This window comes from Heterodontus francisci, chromosome 17 (assembly GCF_036365525.1).
Source record: "Heterodontus francisci isolate sHetFra1 chromosome 17, sHetFra1.hap1, whole genome shotgun sequence".
In the NCBI taxonomy this organism is placed as follows: Eukaryota; Metazoa; Chordata; class Chondrichthyes; order Heterodontiformes; family Heterodontidae; genus Heterodontus; species Heterodontus francisci.
The window spans coordinates 7,237,979-7,263,035 of NC_090387.1; the positions used below are offsets into that span (position 1 = coordinate 7,237,979).

The 25,057-nt window shown below is 44.3% G+C and overlaps 1 protein-coding gene across 1 annotated transcript in view; it reads left to right on the top strand.

The window, feature by feature from the left end:
• dync1li2 (dynein, cytoplasmic 1, light intermediate chain 2) overlaps nucleotides 1-24,193 on the top strand; it is a 134,473-nt gene extending 110,280 nt beyond the window's left edge. Inside the window, exons 12-13 of the mRNA XM_068049063.1 lie at nucleotides 13,537-13,656; nucleotides 21,334-24,193. Of these exons, the coding sequence (XP_067905164.1) occupies nucleotides 13,537-13,656; nucleotides 21,334-21,443 (230 nt within the window). The 3' untranslated portion in view covers nucleotides 21,444-24,193. The remainder of the gene's footprint in view (nucleotides 1-13,536; nucleotides 13,657-21,333) is intronic.
• Nucleotides 24,194-25,057: the final 864 nt, after the last annotated feature.

Below are 25,057 nucleotides of genomic sequence, written 5' to 3' on the forward strand. Positions count from 1 at the left end.
TTCAAGTGGACTGCCTGGTTCCTCAGTAATAAACAATCTTATTAAACTTTCAAAGCAGAGAAAGAGGCATGCTTTGGGAAGAGATTGGGGAAATGGGATTCATACAGAGCTTTGGGGAAAGGGCACGGCAGTGGGACTGGTTTGGGTTGACATTGGGCTGTGGGGAGGTGGAGGTCCAAAGAGACTTAGTTCAGGCACATCGATCATTAAAATGACATGAACAGCTAGAGAAAATAATCAAAAAGGCTATAGGAATGCCTTGGAACATCGAGAGGCCTGTAGTACAATGGGGTAGAAGTCATGCTTCAGCTATTCAAAACCCAGATTAGACCACACCTTGGATTACTGTGAGCAGTTCTGGGCACCCACACCTTTAAGGACTGTATAGTGACCTTGGAGGGTGCACAGCAGGTTTACCAGAATGATACCTGGACTCCAAGGGTTAAATTATGAGGAGACGTTATTCAAACTAGGGTTGTATTCCATGGAATTTAGCATGTTAAGGGGTGATTTGAGCAAAGTTTTCACGATATTAAGCGGAATAGCTAGGTGGTAGAAGTTTGGAACTCGTACGCAAGTGGCAGTTGATGCTAGATCGATTGCAGATTTTACTTGAGATTGATTCCTTTTAACGGTATTAAGGGAAATGGGGCAATATGGCGGGTATATAAAGTTTGGTTGCAGATCAGCTATAATCTCATTGAATGGCGGAACAGGCTTGAGGGACTGAATGGCCCACTCCTGTTCCTGTGTGCCTATAGTAGTGTGGGGAGAATGTGCAGCAGTGAGGCTGGTTTTGGATTGACGCAGGGCAGTGAAGAGTAGGAACAGGAGTAGGCCATTCAAGTAGACCATGGCTGATCATCTATTTCAGCGCCACTTTCCCATTCTATTGCCATATCCCTTGGTCATTTGTCTCCAGAAATTTATGGATTTCTGTCTTGAACATGCTTAGCTTGCACAGCCCTCTGGGTAGAGAATTCCAAAGATTCACCACCCTCTGAGTGAAGAAATTCCTCCTCATCTCGGTCTTAAATGGCCTCCCCCTTATTCTGAGATTATGTCCCCTGGTTCTAGACTCACTAGCCAGTACAGGGCAGTGGGACTGGTTTTGGATTGATTCAGGGCAATGAGACTGATTTTGGGCTGACGCAGGGCAGTGGGGAGATTGTGGTGCAGTGGGACTGGTTTTGGGTTGATGCAGGGCAGTCGGCGAGTAGGGGGCAGTGGGACTGGTTTTGGGTTGATGCAGGGCAGTGGGGAGATTGTGGTGCAGTGGGACTGGTTTTGGGTTGATGCAGGGCAGTCAGCGAGTAGGGGGCAGTGGGACTGGTTTTGGGTTGATGCAGGGCAGTGGGGAGATTGTGGTGCAGTGGGACTGGTTTTGGGTTGATGCAGGGCAGTGGGGAGATTGTGGTGCAGTGGGACTGGTTTTGGGTTGATGCAGGGCAGTGGGGAGATTGTGGTGCAGTGGGACTGGTTTTGGGTTGATGCAGGGCAGTGGGGAGATTGTGGTGCAGTGGGACTGGTTTTGGGTTGATGCAGGGCAGTGGGGAGATTGTGGTGCAGTGGGACTGGTTTTGGGTTGATGCAGGGCAGTCGGCGAGTAGGGGGCAGCGGAACTGGTTTTGGATCGACACAGCAATGAGCTGGCACAGATACTAAATGACCACTTCCTCCTGACCAGCAAACCTCTGCTTCTGTCAGAATTGTCTCAGGTTGAAGTCAACTATTTGACCCTGAGCTGAGATCCCTGCCCTATATTTTCTCCATCACCTCCAGCTTAGTTAGGCCAGTGCTATTCTGGTCGACCTCCATGCTTCGTTAAGTTCAACTCATTGAAATATCTGCTGCCCGTCTCCTAAACCTCATCACGTTTCCCTCATCCGAGTTCTCACTGACTTGCATTTGACTGCATTCCTCCAACTCTTTTAAGTTTAAAATTCTCATCCTTGTGTTAAAATCCCTCCATTGCCTCACCCTTCCTCATCTCTGTAACCTCCTCAAGCCTTACAACCATCTAAGATCTCTGCATTCCTCCAACTCTGGGCTATTTCACATCCCCAATTTTCTTTGCTCCACCATTGGTGTCCATGCCTTCAGCTGTCTCGACCTTAAGCTCTGAAATTCCCCTTCTAAATCTCCATCCGTAACTCCCTTTCCTCCTTTAAGACCCTCATTAAGAGCTCGCCAAGCTTTTTATCATCCTTCCGTCTATCTCGACTTTTGGCTCAGTGTCATTTTCTATGTAGCAATGTGGGTGTTCCATAACATTAAACTGATTATCTGGTCATTAGCTCACTGCTGTTTGCGGGGCCTTGCTGTGTGCAAATTGGCGGCCAAGGTTCCTACATTACAACAATGGCTTCATCTCAAAGTACTTCATTGGCGGTAAAGTGCTTTGGGACGTCCTGAGGTTGTGTAAGGTGCTATATAAATGCATGTTCTTTCCTTTCTGTTGAGTCTGGAATATGCTTATCTTCTGCAAAATTGTATTTCCATGAAGCTTTCGAATAGTTTAGTCTGGGGGCAGTGAGGAATGTTTTGAATGTACATCTCGACTGCAGTCACAATTTCCGCCTTCTGGTCTTGTCACATGAACAATCGATTTTCCTTGGCTTCTCCTGTGAGACAGTGTCATGAAGCAATAGTTTCTGTGTTATCAACCTTTTGGCATTTCCAAATTCTTATTCTTTTATCAGTGTTTTCTTAGAGGGGTGACTACTCAGCATTTGCCAGTCTCTGTCTTTATTTGCTGCTGCATTTCCTGCATTACAGCAGTAGCTACACTTCAGAAATGCTTAATTGGTTGCAAGGTGCATTGGGACATCTTGAGGTCGTGTAAGGTGCTATATACACGCAAGTTATTATCTTCTCTTCTGTTGGCCAGTCCTTCTACCAATCTTAATAGTGTCCCACCAAGTTTTGGTTTCAGGCTGTATCGGTGCTGAAGTCTGTTTTTATTTCAGGTTTTTGGCCGTCAGTTTTCCTCTTTGAGTGTAAAGCTGTGGAGATTGATTTAATGAGGGCGAAGGCTTTTAAATAGAAAGCAGGGGATGCTGCCACTGGTAGCTGATGGAGTGTGAAATAACAAGAACTGTTGGAATGATGAAGTGGTGATTTACTGTTCGCAGTAGATATTTTTCTAACTTGAAGGCGCTAGTGGAGTTTGGCAACCTAACAAAAAGTGTAAATATAACTTTCACTTGTATTTCAGTTCCCTGTAGCCTTGTATTATTTGTTAAAACTGGTTTTTATGTCGATTCAAGAACTCCTGCAAACATTCATGTGCGCACAGACCAAGGAAGGTTCCGTTGGTCAGTCTCCTCCAAGTTAGCTGATCTCGTGGAGAGTGGCCGTAGGAACACTGCAGTCAACTTCCTAACTGGTTGAGCAAGGAATTCAGGGAGGCTGCTTGGTCCCATCGACTGATGCCCCCAACCATCCCCTTCCCGACTGAATAGTGCTTGGTGAGGACAGGGATATCAGGTTCAGTCGTGATGGCCAGTAGCTAACCGACGCTAATCATCGTGGATAGCACGTACAGGGAGGTGGTCACACTGCAGGTACAGACTGCTCGGGCAGAAAGGGAATGGGTGAGTGCCAGCCGGAGTAGAAGAACTAGGCAGGTGGTGCAGCAGTCCCCTGGGTCCATCTCCCTATCTAACAGATTTTCCACTTTGGATACTGTTGGAACAGATAGCTTCTCAGGGGAATGCAGCAAGAGCCAAGTCTGTGGCACCTCGGGTGGCTCAGCTGCACAGGAGGGGAGGAAAAGGAGTGGGAGAGCTATAGTGATGGGGGATTCTATTGTAAGGGGTACAGATAGGCGTTTCTGTGGCTGCAAATGTGACTCCAGGATGGTATGTTGCCTCCCTGGTGCTAGGGTCAAGGATGTCACGGAGCGTCTGCAGGACATTCTGAAGGGGGAGAGTGAACAGTCAGAGGTCATGGTATATATTGGTACCAACGACATAGGTAAAAAGAGGGTTGAGGTCCTGCACCAAGAATTTAGGGAGCTAGGTAGCATATTAAAAAGCAGATCTCAAAAGTTGTAATCTCCGGATTACTCCCAGTGCCACGTGCCAGTGAGTATAGGAATAGGAGGATAGAGCAGATGGATGTGTGGCTGAGGAGATGGTGCAGGAGGGAGGGCTTTAGTTTCCTGGATCACTGGGTCTGTTTCTGGCAAAGATGGTACCTGTACAAGTTGGACAGGTTGCACCTGAACCAGAACGGGACCAACATCCTTGCTGGGAGGCTTGCTAGTGCTTTTGTGGGGGGTGGGGTGGTTAAACTAATTTGGCACGGGGACAGGATACAGAGTGGAGGTACAGTAGGAGGTGATGCACAGTCAAATATAGAAGAGAAACTGAGTTAGTTTGGAAGGCAGAGCAAATGTAGACCTGTTAAGGCACAAGTGAACAATGCAAGGCATTGAGCTTTTAAAGTCACTTGAGAAAGCATACTGACAGAGAAGGCTTGTGGGGCTGAATGTTCTCATGAGTGGGGGTGATGCCATTTTGAACCTATCTTGATTGTTCCCCCCTAGAACTTACGGGCATCTATACACTGGCAGTGGATGTGGGTCCAGACAATTATGGCTGGATGCTCTGTCATTATCACACCGTTGGACTAATCATGATACTCAGCATCCTCCGCAGGTCCTATTCTGTCAACATAGAAACAGGAGGAGGCCATTCAGCCCCTCAAGCCATTCAAGTAGATCATGACTAATCTGTACCTTAATGCCATCTACCTTGGTTCCATAACCCTGACTATCCTTGCCTAACAAAATCTATCAATCTCCATTCTGAAATTTTTAAATGACCCACACCCTCAACAGCTTTTTGGGGGGAGAGTTTTCCAGATTTCCACTACGGTTTGTGTGAAGAAGTGCTTCCTGACATCACCCTTGAATGGTCTGACTCTAATATTAAGATTGTCATTTGTCCTGTACGCTGCCACCAGAGAAATAGTTTCTCCTGATCTACTCTATCGAATCCTTTAATCATCTTAAACACCTGAATTAATCTTCTGTAGTCAAGGGAATAAAAGTCCAGTCTATGCAACCTGTCCTCCTAATTCATCCCTTTTAGCCTTGGTATCATTCAAGTGAATCTGCATTGTACTCCCTCCAAAGCCAATTTATCCTTCCTGAGGAGTGGTGCTCAGATTGAACTCAGTACTCCAGATAGAGCCGAACCAGAGCATTATATAGCTGTGGAATGACTTTCTTCTCTTTGTCTTTATCTTTAGAGGGCTGGAATACAATCATTCTATTGACCTTTTAAATTATTTGTCGTCCCTGTCCACTAGTTTGTAGAGATTTCTGTCCAAGAGCATTTGCTGTGTTGCTGCCAGGATGTGTGCATGGTACTCTCATCCAGGAATGAAAAATATTTCTCCTCCCCCTCCCCCATCCATCATTATTGGGATGATTCTCGCTTTCTCTTTATTCAAAAATACAGGTGAAGAACCCACACACACCCACAGAGTGGGACACCAAGGTTGGAAACATAAAGTAAATCAGGAAGGAGTCATTAGCAAACTCCCAAGTTTTGGATATAAAAGCCTGTGAATTGTAAGACAGAGAGGTAGAGTGGAGGTAAAGAGTTCCACAGTTTTGAGATTCTAGGAAGGAATGGGGTCAGAGAAGGAGTTAGTATGAAGAGCCTTGATGTTTAAGAAATTGCAAGGAATGATGTTAAACCAAGCCCCCCCCCCCCCTGCCCACCTCCATCCCTTGGGATGTAAAAGATCCCACGGCACTATTTGAAGAGTAGGGGAGTTCCCCCCAGTCTCCTGGCCCATATTTATCCCTCAACCCAACATTACAACAGTGATTACACTTCAAAAAGTACTTCATCGGTTGTAAAGTGCTTTAGGACACACTGAGCTTGTGAAAGATGCTGGAGAAATTCAAGCCTTAATTTAAATGCAAGTCTTAAAACCTTGTCAAATCGCAACCTCTAAATTTAACACCCCTCGTTTGAGAGAGGCACTGACCAGTTGAGCTGTGATGGTTAGTGAGAGTTTGGTGAGAACTGGGTTACCCACCAGAACAAATGCTGTTCCTGCATATTCTGCTTTTTATTGTATTCCCTTGGAGGGAAGGTGAGCCTAGAGTTTACTATTTAGGCTTCACAGTAACCTGGTGCCCTTGAATGGAACCATCCCCCTCCCCCCTCCCCTCAAGTATAAATTGCCCTTAATAATGTTGGGCCGCCAATCCTGGAGCCTGTAAATCAAACATAATATGTAAATACCATGCTCAATTCAGATCTCGTTTTATAAAGAGGATATAGAGGCACTGGAGAAAGTGGAAACAAATTGACAAAGATGATACCAGAGCTGAGAGGTTATAACTATGTGGAAAGGCTGGGGCTTTTTTTCTCTACAGTAGAGAAAGCTGAGTGGTCATCTGACAGGCTTTTAAAATTATTTGGGTGGTGTTTGATAGGGTGAGGAAAAAGGTCTCGGGCTCGCCTTTTGCCCTTTCTCTGGTTTGACCGCAACAGGGTTTATCCTTTTAACACAGTGATTTAACTTACCACCTCAGTGAGCACCTGTTCCTGCTTCTAATTATAATTGTAAATGAACTAATCAGATGGTTTTCTTGAGTTTAAACAAGATGTGAGTTTATCCGTCTAAACCGGTTAAAATTACTAAAATACACGATGCATCCACACTCCCATTCGTACGAGAGGCACAAGTGCACACAAGTAGATAGAGGGGAAAAACAGAGTGGGGAGGTTGGAGTAGAGTCCTTAGTAAAAATGGAATTTAAATACGGAAGTGTAGTCCCAGTGTCCTTAGGTGAAACTGAAGTCTTGAAGTCCTCGCTGGGCCATGTGCACAATTCGGGCTTGCTTCTCTGGTTCCAGAAGGCTGAAGAGAGGCTTTATCTGTCCTCCTTGTTGCTGACTGTAAGGATCTGCAGCTTTGAGGTCTAGCTGCAGCCGAAGCTCCCTTGGGACTTCGCTGAAGAGAGAGAGAGAGAGAGAGTTCCTTCCTTGGAGTTCAGTTACTGTCTGCTGTCTGAGGCACCATTCACACAAACTCTGAGTTACACAGGTAGTCATGTCATGTGACCACCTCTTTGTTTGAAACAGCACCTTCTGGAAGGATTTTTGAAATTCAAGGCTGTTCAGACATACTTGGTGGGGCGGTGGGGTGTGGATTGGCCCTTTCAAAGTCAGTGGTTGTTGATGGCTTTTGACGATCAACATTGACAAAACCATTCTAGGTAATTGCATCAGAGAGCATCCCGTTCTTCTAGCTAGACTGGGTAATCACTTCTGTCTCTGGTCGGCCTTTGGCTTTTCAGGTGCAAATTCGTGCGTGGCCATCTTTAGCTACTCATTTCTGCTTTTTAAAAGTTATTTGTAATAATGTCCGGTAGAAGTCTTCAGGCAAAGTTCCATATGACAAAATTAATATTTCCATGTGGCATATGGGGTTTCCATTACAACACAGAGGATATTTCTACTTGTGGGAGAATCCAGAACTGGGGACCAAAAATTAAAGATAGTCACTAATAAATCCAATGCAGAATTCACGAGCAACCTCTTTACTGGTGAAAATGTGGGTCTCGCTGCCATATGGAGTAGTTGAGGTGAGTATCATAATTGCATTTTAAGGGAAAGCTAAGTGAACATATGAGAGAGAACGGAATAGAGGGATATGCTGATAGGGTGAGATGAACTAAAGTGGAGGAGGTTCGTGTGGAGCATAAACACCAACACAAATCAATTGGGTCGAAAGGCCTGTTTTTGTGCGTTAAATTCTCTGGATGTCCTTGTCAATGGCTGGTTATTGAAGACATTCTTTGGTCTTAAATAAAAACAAAAATTGCTGGCAATATTCAGCAGGTCTGGCAGCATCTGTGGAGAGAGAAACAGAGTTCATGTTTCAGGTCGATGACCCTTCATCAAACTGGGAAAAGTTAGAAATGTAATAGGTTTTAAGTGGATCAAATGGGAGAGGGTGGAAAAAGAATAAAAGGGAAGGTCTGTGATAAGGCAAAAGTCGGGAGAAAAGAGTTGGTGGGACAAAGTCAAAGGGAGTAATAATTGGACAAGTAAAGAAACAAAAGATGTGTTGACAGGAGGTGTGAATAGCAGAATAATGAACAGCTGCCGTCCAAAATTAAAACAAGAGAAAACTAGATTAAAACAAAAAAAAAGAAACAAAGAGGGGCTTCTGGTGGCCTGCCATTTTATTTCTCCACCTTCCTCTCATGCTGACTTTTTTTTTGTTCATGGGATATGGGCTTCACTGACGAGGCCAGCATTTGTTGTCCATCTCTAATTGCCCTTGAGAAGGTGGTGGTGAGCTGCCTTCTTGAACCACTGCAGTCCATGTGGGGTAGGTACACCCACAGTGCTGCACATCTCTGCCCTCAGCCGACTACTGAGGCTTACAATGCTGCAAAAAAAAGAGTAGCAAGTCTGAGGATTGGGAGTGTTTTAGAAATCAGCAAAGGGCTACCACAAGGTTGATTTTTTAAAAAGGAAAAAAATAGAGTGAGAGTAAACTAGCCAGTAATAGAAAAAAGATTGTAAGAGTTTTAATAGGTATATAAAAAGGAAGAGAGTAGCTAAAGTAAATGTTGGCCCTTAGAAGCAGAGACAAGAGAAATTATCATGGGCAATGAGGAAATGGCAGAGGCATTGAACAAATATTTTGTCTGTCTTCACAGTAGAAGACACAAGTTTCATACCAGAAATAGACAGTAACCTAGGGGCTAAAAAGAGTGAGGAAATTAAGGAAATTAATATTAGCAGAGAAAAAGTATTGGAGAAACTTAAGGGACTAAAATCCGACAAATCCCCGGGACCTGACGGCCCTCACCCTAGGGTTCTAAAAGAGATATCTGCAGAGACAGTGTATGTAGCCATGATTTTCCAAAATTCCTTAGATTTGGGAACGGTCCGGTCAGATTGGAAGATTGGGGCGGCACAGTGGCGCAGTGGTTAGCACTGCAGCCTCACAGCTCCAGGGACCCGGGTTCGATTCTGGGTACTGCCTGTGTGGAGTTTGCAAGTTCTCCCTGTGTCTGCGTGGGTTTTCTCCGGGTGCTCCGGTTTCCTCCCACAAGCCAAAAGACTTGCAGGTTGATAGGTAAATTGGCCATTATAAATTGTCACTAGTATAGGTAGGTGTTGGGGAAATATAGGGACAGGTGGGGATGTTTGGTAGGAATATGGGATTAGTGTAGGATTAGTATAAATGGGTGGTTGATGTTCGGCACAGACTCGGTGGGCCGAAGGGCCTGTTTCAGTGCTGTATTTCTAATCTAATCTAAAAAAAGTTGGCAAATGTTGCACCGCTTTTCAAGAAAGGAATGGGGGAAAAAATCTGGGTATCCTAGTTCATGAATCGCAAAAGGTTAGTATACAGGTACAGCACGTAATTAGGAAAGCTAATAGAATGTTATCGTTTATCACGAGAGGAATTGAATACAAAAGTAGGGAGGTTATGCTTCAGCTATACAGGGCATTGGTGAGACACGTCTGGAGTACTGTGTGCAGTATTGGTCTCCTTATTTAGGGAAGGATGTAAATGCGTTATATACTTGGAATCAGTGGGCAATCTTGTGAGGAAAGATTGGACAGGCGAGGCTTGTATCCGCAAGAGTTTGGAAGAGTAAAAGGTGACTTGATTGAAACACATAAGATCCTGAGGGGTCTTGACAGAGTGGATGTGGAAAGGATGTTTCCTCTTGTGGGAGAATCTAGAACCAGGGGTCACTGTTTAAAAATAAGGGGTTGACCAATTAAGACAGAGATGAGGGGAAATTTTTTCTCTGAGGGTCATGATTCTTTGGAACTCTCTTCCTCAGAAGGTGGTGGAGGCAGAATATTTTGAATATGTTTAAGATCGAGGTAGATAGATTCTTGATGAGCAAGGGGGCGAAAGGTTATCGAGGTAGGTGGTAATGTGGAAAAATCAGTTCAGCCATGAACTTATTGAATGGCGGAGCAGGCTCAATGGGCCAAGTGGCCTACTGCTGCTCCTAATTTGTATGAGGGAGAGAGAGAGAAAACGGGGAACTACAGGCCAGTTAGACTGACATCAGTCATTGGGAAAGTGCTGGAAACTATTATTAAGGAAGTCTTAAAAATGCACTTAGAAAAGCACAGAATGATTACATGTCAACATGGTTTTCTAAAGGGAAATCCTGTTTGACACATTTATTAGAATTTTTTGATTATGTAACTACTAGGGTAGATAAAAGGGAGCCAATGGATATAGTATACCTGGATTTCCAAAAGGCATTCAATAAGGTGCCACACAAAAGGTTAATAGGCAAGATAAGGGCTCATGGAGTTGGGGTAATATATTAACATGGATAGAGGATTGGTTAATGGACAGGAAGCAAAGAGTGGGCCTAAACGGAGCGTTTTCAAGTTGGCAGACAGTAACTAGTGGAGTGCCACAAGGATCGGTGCTGGGGTCTGAGCTGTTTACAATCTATATTAATGACGTAGATGAAGAGATAGAGAATAATGTATTTATGTTTGCTGATGATACAAGGGTAGGTGGAAAGCTAATGCTGTGGAGAGGACACGGAGAGGCTGTAAAGAATTATAGAAAGGTTAGGTAATGGGCAACAAGATGGCAGGTGGAATATAACGTAGGGAAGTGTGAAGTTATTCACTTTGGTCTTAAGAATAGAAAAGCAAAATATTTTTTAAAAGGTGTAAAACTTGTAAGTGCTGATATTCAACTTGTACAGGGAATGCAGAAAGTAAACATGCAGGTACAGCAAACAATTAGGAAGGCAAATGGCATGTTGTAAGGGGATTGGAGTACAAGAATAAAGAAGTCTTGCTACAGTTGTACAGGGTTTTGGTGAGACCACATCTGGAATACTGTGTGCAGTTTTGGTCTCCACATTTAAGAAAGGATATACTTGCATTGGAGGCGGTACCGCTAAAGTTCATTAGATTGGTCCCTGGGATAGGGGGTTGTCCTATGATGACAGGCTGAGTAAATTGGGCCTATATTCTCTGGAGTTTAGAAGAATGAGAGCTGATCTCATTGAAACATACCAGATTCTGAAGGGGCTGGATAGGGTAGACACTGAATCAAAGAATCTCAGAATTGTTACAGCGTTAAAGGAGGCCATTTTGCCCATCGTGTCTGTACCAGCTCATCGAATGAGCAATTCATTGTTTCCGCTAGTCGAGGAATCTAAAACACACGGGCACAATCTCAGGATAAGGGGCCGATCATTTAGGTTTGAGAGAGGAGAAAATACTTCATTCAAAGACTTGTGAATCTTTGGAATTCTCTAACCCAGAGGGGTCTGGATGCGCATCATTGAATACATTTAAGGCTAAGCTAGATAGCTTTTTGGTCACTCGGAATCAAGGGATATGGCGAATTGGTGGGAAAGTGGAGTTGAAGCCCAAGATCATCCATGATCGTATTGAGTGGCAGAGCAGGCTGCAGTGTTCCAATGATGCTCAACGTAAACTCAAGGAACAGCACCTCACCTTTCGATTAGGCACTTTACAGCGTTGAGTTCAAAAATTTCAGACTGTAATCTCTGCCCCCATGTTGTTTCCTTTCTCTGCATGTTTCAGTCTTAATCTTGTTTTCTCTTGTTTTGCTTTCGAATGGCTGCTGTTCATTATTCTGCCATTCACACCTCCTCTAGGCACATCTTTTGTCTCTTTAGTTGTCCCATTATTACTTCCTTCGGCTCTGCCCCATGAACTCTTTTGTCATTTTACTGTCTCCCATCTTCCGCCCTATCACAGACTTGCCCTTTTGTTCTTTTTCCACTCTCCCGAATTTGAACGATTTAAAACCTATTACATTTCTAACATTTCCTAGTTCTGACGAATGGTCATCAACCTGAAACGTTAACTCTGCTTCTCTCTCCACAGATGCTGCCAGACCTCCTGAGTATTTCCAGCATTTTCTGTTTTTTATTTCAGAGTTCTAGCATCGGCAGTATTTTGCTTTTACATCCTTTGGTCAGGTTGATTGTGTTTCAGTCCACTTACTGGCAGGAACCAAAAAGTGAAACTGAACTCTGTACACGACAGCTGCTTTGTGCATTTGAGTTTTTTTTTACTGTCTTTGTGTGACTGAGAGGAAAGTAACAGAGCTTGGGTGTTCTAGCTCTTGCTGCTTGCAGCTATCTTGTTTTGTTTAAAGGTGATTGCTTTATTTAAAAAAAGACTGTCCCTGATTAATTTTTTGCTTGCTAGTTTACGGTGCCGGTGGAAAATCTGTATTAAGTTTGGGAGGGATCCTTACCAAGAAAGATGTCATCGCAGGCTAACCAATGAGATCAAGTTCATGCTTGCCAGAGCTGTAAAATATTCTGTTCTCCTTGAGTACACAACCATTCTGTATATTAAAAAAAACACAATCACTGTTTCCTTAATGACACACAAAATGCAAATGTTGTCAGCTCCATCAGCATCTGCATGAACTCTTTTTTTTGTCACGCTCTTTTGGAGGCTCAGCAAAGCATTAAAAGATCTCCCTATCACCGCCCCTTCCCCAACGCCAAAGACCAAACACCAGAAATGGCTAAGCAGCAAACAGGACAAGGGAGCACAAAGCCATACTAGTGAAAAGGAAAACTTAAATTCACTCTGGGGAAACACCAAGACCCACAACAATGGGGTTGACTCTTAACTGCACTCTGGAATGGCCTAGCAAGCCACTCATTTGTGTTCAGGAAGGCGGTTCATCATCATGGCCCTTGCCAGTGACACCCACATTCTGTGAATGAATCAGTAAAAACCCAAAGAGTGAGCAGCGTGAAATGGATGTCCTGATCAAAGACTTGAGGTAAAAACCCAGCATTCATTTAAGAAACTGTTGGATATTGTGATGGGGGAGAAGGTTATTGTCCCTCCCTGAATGAATGTTTTTTTCATTCTTTCATGGGATGTGGGTGTCGCTGGCATGGCCTACATTTGTTGCCCATCCCTAATTGCTCGTGACAACTGAGTGGCTTGCGAGGCCATTTCAGAGGGAAGTTAACCACATTGCTGTGGGTCTAGAGTCACATGTGGACCAGACCAGGTAAGGACGGCAGATTTCCTTCCCTAAAGGACATTAGTGGACCAGATGGGTTTTTTTTTTTACAACACGATGCCATGAAGCTGAGGCAAGCTTTCAATTCCAGATTTTTAAAAATTAGTTGTATTTAAATTCCACTAGCTGCCATGGTGGGATTTGAACCCGTGTCCCCAGAGCATTAGCCTGAGCCTCTGGGTTACTAGTTCAGTGACATTACCACTACACCACCATCTCCCCCAGCTAGGCAGACAGCCTTCCTCATGATGTCTTGATAGAAGCTGTATAGGTTTGAGCTATGTGCTGTTTTGTTGACTTCATTGTGTCTCCTCCTTCTCATTCTCCCAACCAACCCCCGTCTAATAAACAGGGGCACGATTGCAGGAATCCATTGGGAGAATGCCCCTGGTCCATCTGTGTACTTGAGGTCCAGGTTCTCTTGAAAGCATCAAGGCTGAGTTATTTTTTCCTTTCTGGTTTCAGGTCCTGCTGCTGCAAATGAAGGAGTGCTGGCTAACTTCTTTAACAGTTTATTGAGTAAAAAGACAGGTTCTCCTGGGAGTCCTGGAGCTGGAGGAGTACAGAATGCAGCCAAGAAGTCAGGTAAGCCCTTACCATCTGTGTTGGAAATGGCTCATTCAATAGCATTGTTAATTGCTGAGATTTCAGTAAAGCATCCCGGGGGTGGGTGGGGGTGGTGTGGTGGGGTGGGGTGCAGGGTGAAGGAAATTTTCATACATGCTCATGGGAAGCACCCATCAGTACTTCTAAATATGGGGACAGTTTTGACCAATGAATTCAGGGCATCTTGATGGCTGATCTGTGAGACTAGAAAGATCCCACATTCGATCCTTGGTTCATGCTGAGTTAACTGGTCACTGCCAAGACAGTGACATTTAGCTACATGTCCCTAGTTTATGGAAAGGATAATCATCTGTGGGTCACTGCTCCTGATCGCATGCACCATTTAACTAAGTTAAGCTTAAGATTAAAAATGGCAGGAGATCTCAGACCCATGTCATGCTCCTCTTGCTCAATGTGGGAGCTCAGGGACATGGCTGATGTCCCTGACTCCTTCACGTGCAGGAAGTGTGTCCAACTGCAGCTCTTGTTAGACCGCATGACGGCTCTCGAGCTGCGGATGGACTCACTTTGGAGCATGCGCGATGCTGAGGAGGTCGTGGATAGCACGTTTAGTGAATTGGTCACACCGCAGATTAGGATTGCTGAGGGAGAAAGGGAATGGGTGACCAAAAGGCAGAGAAAGAGCAGGAAGGCAGCGCAGGAGTTCCCTGCGGTCATCTCCCTCCAAAACAAGTATACCGTTTTGGATACTGTTGAGGGAGATGGCTCACCAGGGGAAGGCAGCAGTAGCCAGGTCCATGGCACCGTGGCTGGCTCTGCTGTTCAGAAGGGCGGGAAAAAGAGTGGAAGGGCTATAGTCGTAGGGGATTCGATTGTAAGGGGAGTAGATAGGCGGTTCTGTGGTCGAAAACGAGGCTCCCGAATGGTATGTTGCCTCCCAGGTGCACGGGTCAGGGATGTCTCAGATCGGCTGCAGAACATTCTAAAGGGGGAGGGTGAACAGCCAGTTGTCATTGTGCACATAGGCACTAATGATATAGGTAAAAAACGGGATGAGGTCCTACAAGCAGAGTTTAGGGAGTTAGGAGCCAAGTTAAAAAGTAGGACCTCAGAGGTAGTAATCTCAGGATTGCTACCAGTGCCACGTGATAGTCAGAGTAAAAATGAAAGAATAGTCAGGATGAATGCGTGGCTTGAGAGATGGTGCAGGAGGGAGGGGTTCAGATTTTTGGGACATTGGGACCGGTTCTGGGGGAGGTTAGACTATTACAAATTGGACGGTCTACACCTGGGCCGGACTGGAACCAATGTCCTTGGAGGTGCTTTTGCTAACGCTGTTGGGGAGGGTTTAAACTAATGTGGCAGGGGGATGGGAACCAATTGAGGTCAGTTGACAGTAAGGAGGTAGTAACAAAAGCCTGTAAGGAACTAGATAATGAAGTCAGTGTGACTAAGGGGAAGAGCAGGCAGGGAGCAGATGATGAATATAAAGGGACTGGTGGTCTGAGGTGCATTTGTTTTAATGCAAGAAGTGTAGTAGGTAAGGCAGATGAACTTAGGGCTTGGATTAGTACCTGGGAGTATGATGTTATTGCTATTACTGAGACTTGGTTGAGGGAAGGGCATGATTGGCAACTAAATATCCCAGGATATCGATGCTTCAGGCGGGATAGAGAGGGTGGTAAAAGGGGTGGAGGAGTTGCATTACTGGTCAAAGAGGATATCACAGCTGTGCTGAAGGAGGGCACTATGGAGGACTTGAGCAGTGAGGCAATATGGACAGAACTCAGAAATAGGAAGGGTGCGGTAACAATGTTGGGGCTGTACTACAGGCCTCCCAACAGCGAGCGTGAGATAGAGGTACAAATATGTAAACAGATTATGGCAAGATGTAGGAGCAACAGGGTGGTGGTGATATGAGATTTTAATTTTCCCAACATTGACTGGGATTCGCTTAGTGTTAGAGGTCCAGATGGAGCAGAATTTGTAAGGAGCATCCAGGAGGGTTTTCTAGAGCAGTATGTAAATAGTCCAACTCGGGAAGGGGCCATACTGGACCTGGTGTTGGGGAATGAGCCCGGCCAGGTTGTTGAAGTTTCAGTAGGGGACTACTTTGGGAATAGTGATCACAATTCCGTAAGCTTTAAAATACTCATGGACAAAGACGAGAGTGGTCCTAAAGGAAGAGTGCTAAATTGGGGGAAGGCCAACTATACCAAAATTCGGCAGGAGCTGGGAAATGTAGATTGGGAGCAGCTGTTTGAAGGTAAATCCACATGTGATATGTGGGAGGCTTTTAAAGAGAGGTTGATTAGCGTGCAGGAGAGACATGTTCCTGTGAAAATGAGGGATAGAAATGGCAAGATTAGGGAACCATGGATGACAGGTGAAATTGTGAGACTAGCTAAGAGGAAAAAGGAAGCATACATAAGGTCTAGGCGGCTGATGAAAGACGAAGCTTTGAAAGAATATCGGGAATGTAGGACCAATCTGAAACGAGGAATTAAGAGGGCTAAAAGGGGTCATGAAATATCTTTAGCAAACAGGGTTAAGGAAAATCCCAAAGCCTTTTATTCATATATAAGGAGAAAGAGGGTAACTAGAGAAAGGATTGGCCCACTAAAGGACAAAGGAGGAATGTTATGCTTGGACTCAGAGAAAATGGGTGAGATTCTAAACGAGTACTTTGCATCGGTATTCACCGAGGAGAGGGACATGACGGATGTTGAGGTTAGGAACAGATGTTTGATTACTCTAGGTCAAGTCGGCATAAGGAGGGAGGAAGTGTTGGGTATTCTAAAAGACATTAAGGTGGACAAGTCCCCAGGTCCGGATGGGATCTATCCCAGGTTACTGAGGGAAGCGAGAGAGGAAATAGCTGGGGCCTTAACAGATATCTTTGCAGCATCCTTAAACACGGGTGAGGTCCCGGAGGACTGGAGAATTGCTAATGTTGTCCCCTTGTTTAAGAAGGGTAGCAGGGATAATCCAGGTAATTATAGACCGGTGAGCCTGACGTCAGTGGTAGGGAAGCTGCTGGAGAAGATACTGAGGGATAGGATCTATTCCCATTTGGAAGAAAATGGGCTCATCAGTGATAGGCAACATGGTTTTGTGCAGGGAAGGTCATGTCTTACCAACTTAATAGAATTCTTTGAGGAAGTGACAAAGTTGATTGATGAGGGAAGGGCTGTCGATGTCATATACATGGACTTCAGTAAGGCGTTTGATAAGGTTCCCCATGGCAGGCTGATGGAGAAAGTGAAGGCGCTTGGGGTCCAAGGTGTACTAGCGAGATGGATAAAGAACTGGCTGGGCAACAGGAGACAGAGAGTAGCAGTAGAAGGGAGTTTCTCAAAATGGAGACGTGTGACCAGTGGTGTTCCACAGGGATCCGTGCTGGGACCACTGTTGTTTGTGATATACATTAATGATTTGGAGGAAAGTATAGGTGGACTGATTAGCAAGTTTGCAGACGACACTAAGATTGGTGGAGTAGCAGATAGTGAAGGGGACTGTCAGAGAATACAGCAGAATATAGATAGATTGGAGAGTTGGGCAGAGAAATGGCAGATGGAGTTCAATCAGGGCAAATGCGAGGTGATGCATTTTGGAAGATCCAATTCAAGAGTGAACTATACAGTAAATGGAAAAGTCCTGGGGAAAATTGATGTTCAGAGAGATTTGGGTGTTCAGGTCCACTGTTCCCTGAAGGTGGCAACGCAGGTAAATAGCGTGGTCAAGAAGGCATACGGCATGCTTTCCTTCATCGGACGGGGCATTGAGTACAAGAGTTGGCAGGTCATGCTACAGTTGTATAGGACTTTGGTTCGGCCACATTTGGAATACTGCGTACAGTTCTGGTCGCCACATTATCAAAAGGATGTGGATGCTTTGGAGAGGGTGCAGAGGAGGTTCACCAGGATGTTGCCTGGTATGGAGGGCGCTAGCTATGAAGAGAGGTTGAGTAGATTAGGATTATTTTCATTAGAAAGACGGAGGTTGAGGGGGGACCTGATTGGGGTGTACAAAATCATGAGAGGTATAGACAGGGTGGATAGCAAGAGGCTTTTTCCCAGAGTGGGGGTTTCAATTACTAGAGGACACGAGTTCAAAGTGAAAGGGGAAAAGTTTAGGGGGGATATGCGTGGAAAGTTCTTTACGCAGAGGGTGGTGGGCACCTGGAACGCATTGCCAGCGGAGGTGGTAGATGCGGGCACGATGGAGTCTTTTAAGATGTATCTAGACAGATACATGAATGGGCAGGAAGAAAAGAGATACAGAACCTTAGAAAATAGGCGACATGTTTAGAGAGAGGATCTGGATCGGCGCAGGCTTGGAGGGCCGAAGGGCCTGTTCCTGTGCTGTAATTATCTTTGTTCTTTGTTCTTTGTTCACCACAGTCCTGCTGGTGATGTGCATGTACGGATGTTAGGTGGGCGACTGAGTAATTGTTTATGTCCCCCATGGGCACCCAGCTGACGCTTACCATCAAAACAGATGGATAATGATCACATGCATAAGGCACTGGAGATTGACTGACTGCTGCTTGTGAAACTGTCCCTGTATCAGGTAGTCAACACTTCGGAGAGATGGGTATCATCCAAAAATCCAGGAGGTGAAGGATAGAACTGGAGACCACCTTTACACAATTTTATAAGCATTTATTTACAAAGATACACATTACAAATATGCACATCCTCACTGAGCAACTCACGTTTTCAGTCTGTGCCTTTTTATAGGGGCACAAGTGAATCCCCACTTAATGCCCACCACCTGCAGACAGTTAAACACAATTAACAATGGAGAGGGGTAAAGTTACTCCAACTTTTAATGCCGATGCCTCATAGACTGACACTTACTGATTTACATCTGCGAATTCTGAGAAAAGCTCATAAGGAGATAGCAGAGACGTTGGCTATGTCAGGGGTGATGGTGGAAATCCCCATGCTTTCGTTGAGAGGAGTAGGAAGGAGTTTTTAATGTAGTAACAACACTTACTCAAGTTTTTTTCATATTACTTTCCTCCAGTCCAGTGTGTTGTTGTCCAAGTTAAAGTATCTGTAACCCTCATTATTTACCGACCTGGATCATGTCCCAACTCGCCATTTGTTTTGCTCCCCCAGTGAAAATAAGTTTCTGCATCACCCTGTCCCCTAAAGACAGGAATTGCCCTGCTGCTGTATTCTGTTCAAAACTACTGTTACAGTACTCGCCTTCCCCATTAGTTACTGACTAGACCTTGCTGAGTTTAAACTGTAACTCTGCTTCAGTTAGGACCACGGGATTGAATGGGAGCAGCCTTAAGTTGATTCAGTCTAGCTGTAATGATACCAGCGGGCTTTGGGGGATATGTTGTTTCCAAAGTTGCATTTTGTGTTTTTTGTGTGTTGGGGAGAATCAGATAACTCAATCGTCAGGAACTGTGTGCTAAGGAGTTCCCAAGATCTTTATTTTAATCAGGCTACAACCAGCCAGGCAATTCCCTTTGGAGTTGGTTGGAAATTCCTGAAATTCTTTGGAGCGGAGAGACTGGATGTTTAGGCTGTTTGAAAAGTAACAGGACAACATTTACTCAGCAACTAACCACAGGGTGGTCATGAAGCAGTGTCCTGACAATTTATACCTCTACCTGCCAAGTCGTTTTTACACTAGATTTATGAAACTTCCCCCAGTGGAAACTAAGCAAAGAAAAGAAAGTAAGTCTGGCATTTATTTAGCAACTTTCATGGTCTCTGACAAAAAGCAGATCGAATTACTTAGCAGAAACCAGGAATCTAATCGGCAATCATCTGTCTGTTGCAGCATCATAGCACATGGTTTCTTCTGAATCACAGTTGTGGGTTTAAGTTTGCACTAGAACCATAGTAAAGTTACAGCACAGAAGGAGGCCATTCAGCCCATCTTGTCTGCGCCGGCTGAAAAAACTAGTCGTCCAATCTAATCCCACCTTCCAGCACCTGGTCCGTAGCCTTGCAGGTTACAGCACTTCAGGTGCAGGTCCAGGTACCTTTTAAATGAGTTGAGGGCTTCTGCCTCCACCACTGATCCAGGCAGTGAATTCCAGACACCCACTACCCTCTGGGTGCAAAAGCTTTTCCTCATGTCCCTTCTAATCCTTCTACCAATCACCTTAAATCTGTGCCCCCTGGTAATTGACCTCTCCACTAGGGGAAACGGGTCCTTCCTGTCTGTCTAGACCCCTCATAATTTTGTACACCTCAATTAAGTCACCTCTTAGCCTCCTCTGTTCCATGGAAAACAACCGTAGCCGATCCAGTCTTTCCTCATAGCTGCAACTTTCAAGCCCTGGCAACATTCTTGTAAATCTCCTCTACTCTCTCCAGAGCAATTATGTCCTTCCTATAAATGTGGTGACCAGAACTGTACGTAATACTCCAGCTGTGGCCTAACCAGTGTTTTATATAGTTGCAGCATTACATCCCTGCTTTTGTATTCTACACCTCGGCCAATGAAGGAAAGTATTCCATATGCCTTCTTCACTTTATCTACCTGTCCTGCCACCTTCAGGGACCTGTGGACATGCACTCCAAGGTTTCTCACTTCTTCTACTGCTCTCAATATCCTCCCTCTATGCACTCTATAGACTTGAGCACAGAAATCTAGGCTGACACTCCAGTGCAGTACTGTTGGAATGCTGCATTGTTGGAGTTGTTGTCTTTCAGATGAGACATTAGAATCGAGGCCTTATGTCTGCCCCCTTATGTGGAGGTAGAAGATCCCATGGTACTATAGTGAGGAAGAGCAGGTGTGTTCTCTCTGGTATCCTGGTTAATATCTACCCGTCAACCAGTATCACTAAAAGCAGTTTACCTGTTCACTGTGTCATTGCTGGGAGCTTGCTGTGCGCAAAGCAGCTGTTGCATTTATTTACATTACAATAGTGACTATACTTCAAAAGTACTTCATTGCCTGTAAAACACTTTGGGACATTCTGAGGACGTACAGGTGCTGTAAAATTGCAAGTCTTTTTCGTTTACCATCTGCAAGAACTTTGAGCCAGTTCGTCTCTTCATCTCAATATTTGCGCTGCAGCTGAGTCTGTATCTACCAGAGATCTGCAGTGGATTATGGTTGCAGGAGGTACTGATGCTGATACTTAATCTTAACTGGCACTAACAAAACCAAGCAGATACTTATTGAAGGATGAGCCCCATTCTTGCCCTATGCATCAGCTCTCGTTCTCTCCCCCTCTCTTTCCTCTCTCTTCCCCCCCCCCCCCACACATTCTCTCTCTCTCCTCTCCCCCCACCCCCCCCCCCCCCCCCAGCCATCACCACCACCACCTCTCACACACAAGCTGACTCTTGAACCCATCTATCATATCTGGTTCAATGGTCTTCCCTGGTAACATCTGGAATGCAATATCAGAAAGGGCAGTGGAAGCAGAGTCAACAGTGACCTTCAAAAGAGAATTGGATAAATACTTGAAAAGGAGAAAAATATTGCCCAGTTATGGGGAAAGAACAGGGGAGCGGGACTAATTGGTTGGCTTTCTCAGAGCCAGCACAGGCACGATGGGTCGAATGGCCTCTTTTTCTGCTATACGATTCTCTCCTGCTGACTGGGAGAAAGAACTGAGAAAATGTAAAGGAAACACATGTGACAGGATTTACAGTGATTGGCTGTTTCATTGTGATTTTTTTTTAAATTGGGTTTTCTATGTATTTCTAGGACAAAAGCCGGTTTTAACAGACGTTCAAGCAGAGCTGGACAGGATGTCTCGGAAACCGGATTCTGTAGTCACAACAAACAACTCTTCTCCAACAGAGAATGAAGCCTAAAAGCTGCAGACATGCTGTGTATTATAATATTTAAAAGTAAAAGACCAAATTAGACAATTGTATCAATCGAGAGGGCCAGCAGTTGTCTAAATGCAGCAGCCGCTATCAATTTTACTTTGGGGCGGGGTGGGGGGGGGGGGACATGAAGGCATTAACTAAATTTTAAAATGACTTGTCACAGGATAAGTGTGTGCATTCCAGAAATGTAAATAAATCCCTTTGTCTGACAACACCTCAATCAAAAAAAATAAATGTTTTATCAGAAAAGTTAAGGGGGAATAAAATCTCACTTGGCACGCTGGCAAAGAAGTGTGCTACTGGGGTTTGAAAGAGTGCCCAGGAGGAGGTGGCAGTTTGGGTAGGAAATTGGACTGGGTTGCTTAGCATGTTAAAATTCTGGGGGGTGGGTATGAAGCGATCTTGGTCTCAGCGACTAAGATTAATAGCAAATCCCGTACTGTTATTCCCTTTACCCGTTGGCTGCTTGTAGAGGTGTTGGTAAGCAACGCCAGTGAGGCAGCCAGGCGGTGTTGATCAGTTAGTAATCTGCAGAGTCGGCTGTTGGATGGAAGGACCAAACTGGTGCAGGAGGTGGAACCGCCAGCAGCAGCAGGGCAGCATGTGTGAGGGTTGGGAGGAGGAGGGAGCATGAAGGACAGGAGGATTCTGAGTCGATGGCTGTTCTGTAAATAATCAAAGTATGGAAACCTAGCAGAGTGAAACAGTTTTTTTAAGGGACTTTTCGAATTAATCAGGACTTGAGGGTGGACAGGGAAGCAACTCTTAATAATCATGTACTTATCGAAGACCAAATTGTGTCTTTCATTTAAACACTGTTGGGATGTTTAGAGGGCACATTGAATTATTTGTTGTTGAGGACATAGGGAAGAAGGAGAAACCTGCTGGATACAAGTGCCTGACACACCACCATGCAGGTGTCATCATAAGCGCTCAACTCAAACATGCACTATAGCACAAGCGGTCAGTCGCTTCATGGCAATTTATTTTTTTTAACTTAATTTAAAACTTATTTTATCCAGTAATGGAAAGTTTTTAGTTTTAATTTTTCTGATAGCTCCTGCCTTCCTTGAACCGTGTTGAGTTAGGCCATCTTGAAATGAGAATGGACGAAAAGGAAAAAAAAATATTTTTTTCCCCTCACCCCCCTCAGCCCATCCCTCCCACTGAAAGATATATATATCTGAGGAAAGCATCATTCCATTGTCTAGCTGCAGTTAATGAAATGGCACATTATTTCTGAGTGTAAACACTACTCGATGTAAAATACCTTATTGCATTGTATTCTCAAGGGGATAACCACAGAATGGAATTGTGCAAACTTCTAATTTCTGTTACATGAACTGTACTAACTTGTGCTGAAATGGGAGGTCTGGATAATCAGCATTTTCCCTATAACCTTGCATATATATTAAAAGCAGTAATATATTTACCACTGAAAGCTAGGCATAATTAGTTTGAGTACTTTCCAATAGCAAGGCTGTTTGTATAATTTTTTATTTTTTTTTGATGCTCTTATCTGTAATATGTGTGTGTACGGAGGTAACCAGGAACAACCCACTCGTGTTCCCGGGTTCCTTGCACCAAGGAAAGGAAGGGGAATGTTTCCAGATTTGTCTGGAGATTATACCTGAAATATTTAACCAAAGTTGATGTAGCTTTGGAGAAACTGCACAGTTGGTCCACTTTTTTGTTTTTTTTAGATTAAACTGCTGGAACCAAACATGCAAACAAATTTTAAACTGCTTTGAAGATAACAGAACAAAAGTTTAATCTGTATGACTGTTGTATAGCGGGATGCTGAATAATTGTTACACTAACCTAGAGAAACTCAATTAATGCTTAATGGACTTTTTTCTGTCTTTGTCTCTTCCTGATCCATCCTCTCCCTTCTGCCCTTTTCCTTTTGTATCTCTTCCATTCTACATGATCCCACCCACCAATACCTTTTCATTTCTTTACTGTCTGTATTTTTGTCTCTTTCCGCCCTCCAGCTTTTTCAGTCTGGATATCTGTTTCCTCTGAGTCTTCTACTTTTATCTCCCATCATTTTCTGTTTTTCTTACCCCACCCACCCAATTCCTCCCTTCCCCCTTCTTCCCTGTTTCTTGGCTGTGTTTGTTTCTCTCCCTCTTACGCCGTATCCTTTTTCAGTCAGTGTGTTTTATCCTATTTCTGTTCTTTCCTCCCTGCCTCCCTTCTCCAATCTGTGCCCCTCTCCTTTTCATTTCTCTCTCCCTCTCTATGTTCATCAAAGTTGCAATTCTGACCAAATGATGCTGTAGTCCAAAAGATCTGGCTGGATCTTGTTCACATATTCTTATTAGAAATGAAATATTTATGCTGCTTAATTTAAAGTTTGCACTTGAAATATTTACGGGAGAAAAACAACAAATTGGCATTTTAGAAACAAGTTTTAAATGAAAAATTATTTAACAGTGATATGAGTGCTAATGTTCACCTTTTAATGAAGGGGAATAATGAATAGAGGGAGAGAGATGGGGGAGATATATATATGTATGTATAAAGTTCTCTTAACCATATTAGGTTAAACTATTTTGTACTGTGTTGGACTGAAATTGTACCATTGAGAGGAGCATTCTGAATTAGTTCACGTGTATGGCTTTAACCTGATACAGTCATGTGGAATCTTGCTTTTTCTCTAGTGCTGACAAAGACAAAAATGTGTGTCTTCATGTACCGGCTTCAATAAAAGTGAATCCAGACTCGGTTATCTGCCCTTGTTTTCTAATCTTTTAGATTTGGTGAAAGTAGCTCGGGGATACTTCTGAATATACTGACTGCTAGGATATTGGGTCCAGGCCCTGAGTCATGCTGGGTTATTAGCTCTGTGGGCCCTGACCCATGCTTTGTTATTGTTTCCATGGGCACTGACTCCTTGCTTGTTAGGTGGTTAAGGACAGGACTAGTGTCTGCTGAGATGCTCTTCATTGTTGATTAGCCAGCCAGTATTCACTCTCTTAGCCATGCAGGATGGATGGTTCAAAATCAGAGGGTAAACTGGTCTTAGAGGTGTGCCCGAGCCAGGAGTCATAACCTGCTGTAGGTGTGAATGGCCATTATTTTCACTTATGGAGGCGTTCTCCCTCATAACATAAATTTGTTGCAAGAAACTGGCTACCTAACATCCAATTTTGTTGCCAATTCACTTATTTGGATGTATTTCTTTCAGAAGTTAATAAATGCTGATGACATCATTGGGAGCTAATGGCTTTGAGTCCGATGGTGCTGAGAGTCGGCTAAGCATCTCTTCACCCCTGTCTCACTCATTGTTCTTCCCTGTCCATCTGTTTATGACCATGCCTCCACTGGTACTGTACAAATTCCACTCCAGTACCCTGATGGTTGGCAAGTTTATCCATAGAAGGCAAAGTAATTTGCATTTGTATAAAGCATCTTTTAATGTCCTCAGAACATCCCAAGGTACTACACACAATAAATTAGTCGAGCATAGTCACATTTGAGCAAACATGTATAGACTCTGGGGGCTTTGAGGGATAGTGGGGGCACAGGGACAGAGGTGACCAGGCTGCCTCACCTTCTTGCATTCTGTGCTGAATTGACTGACCCTGGTG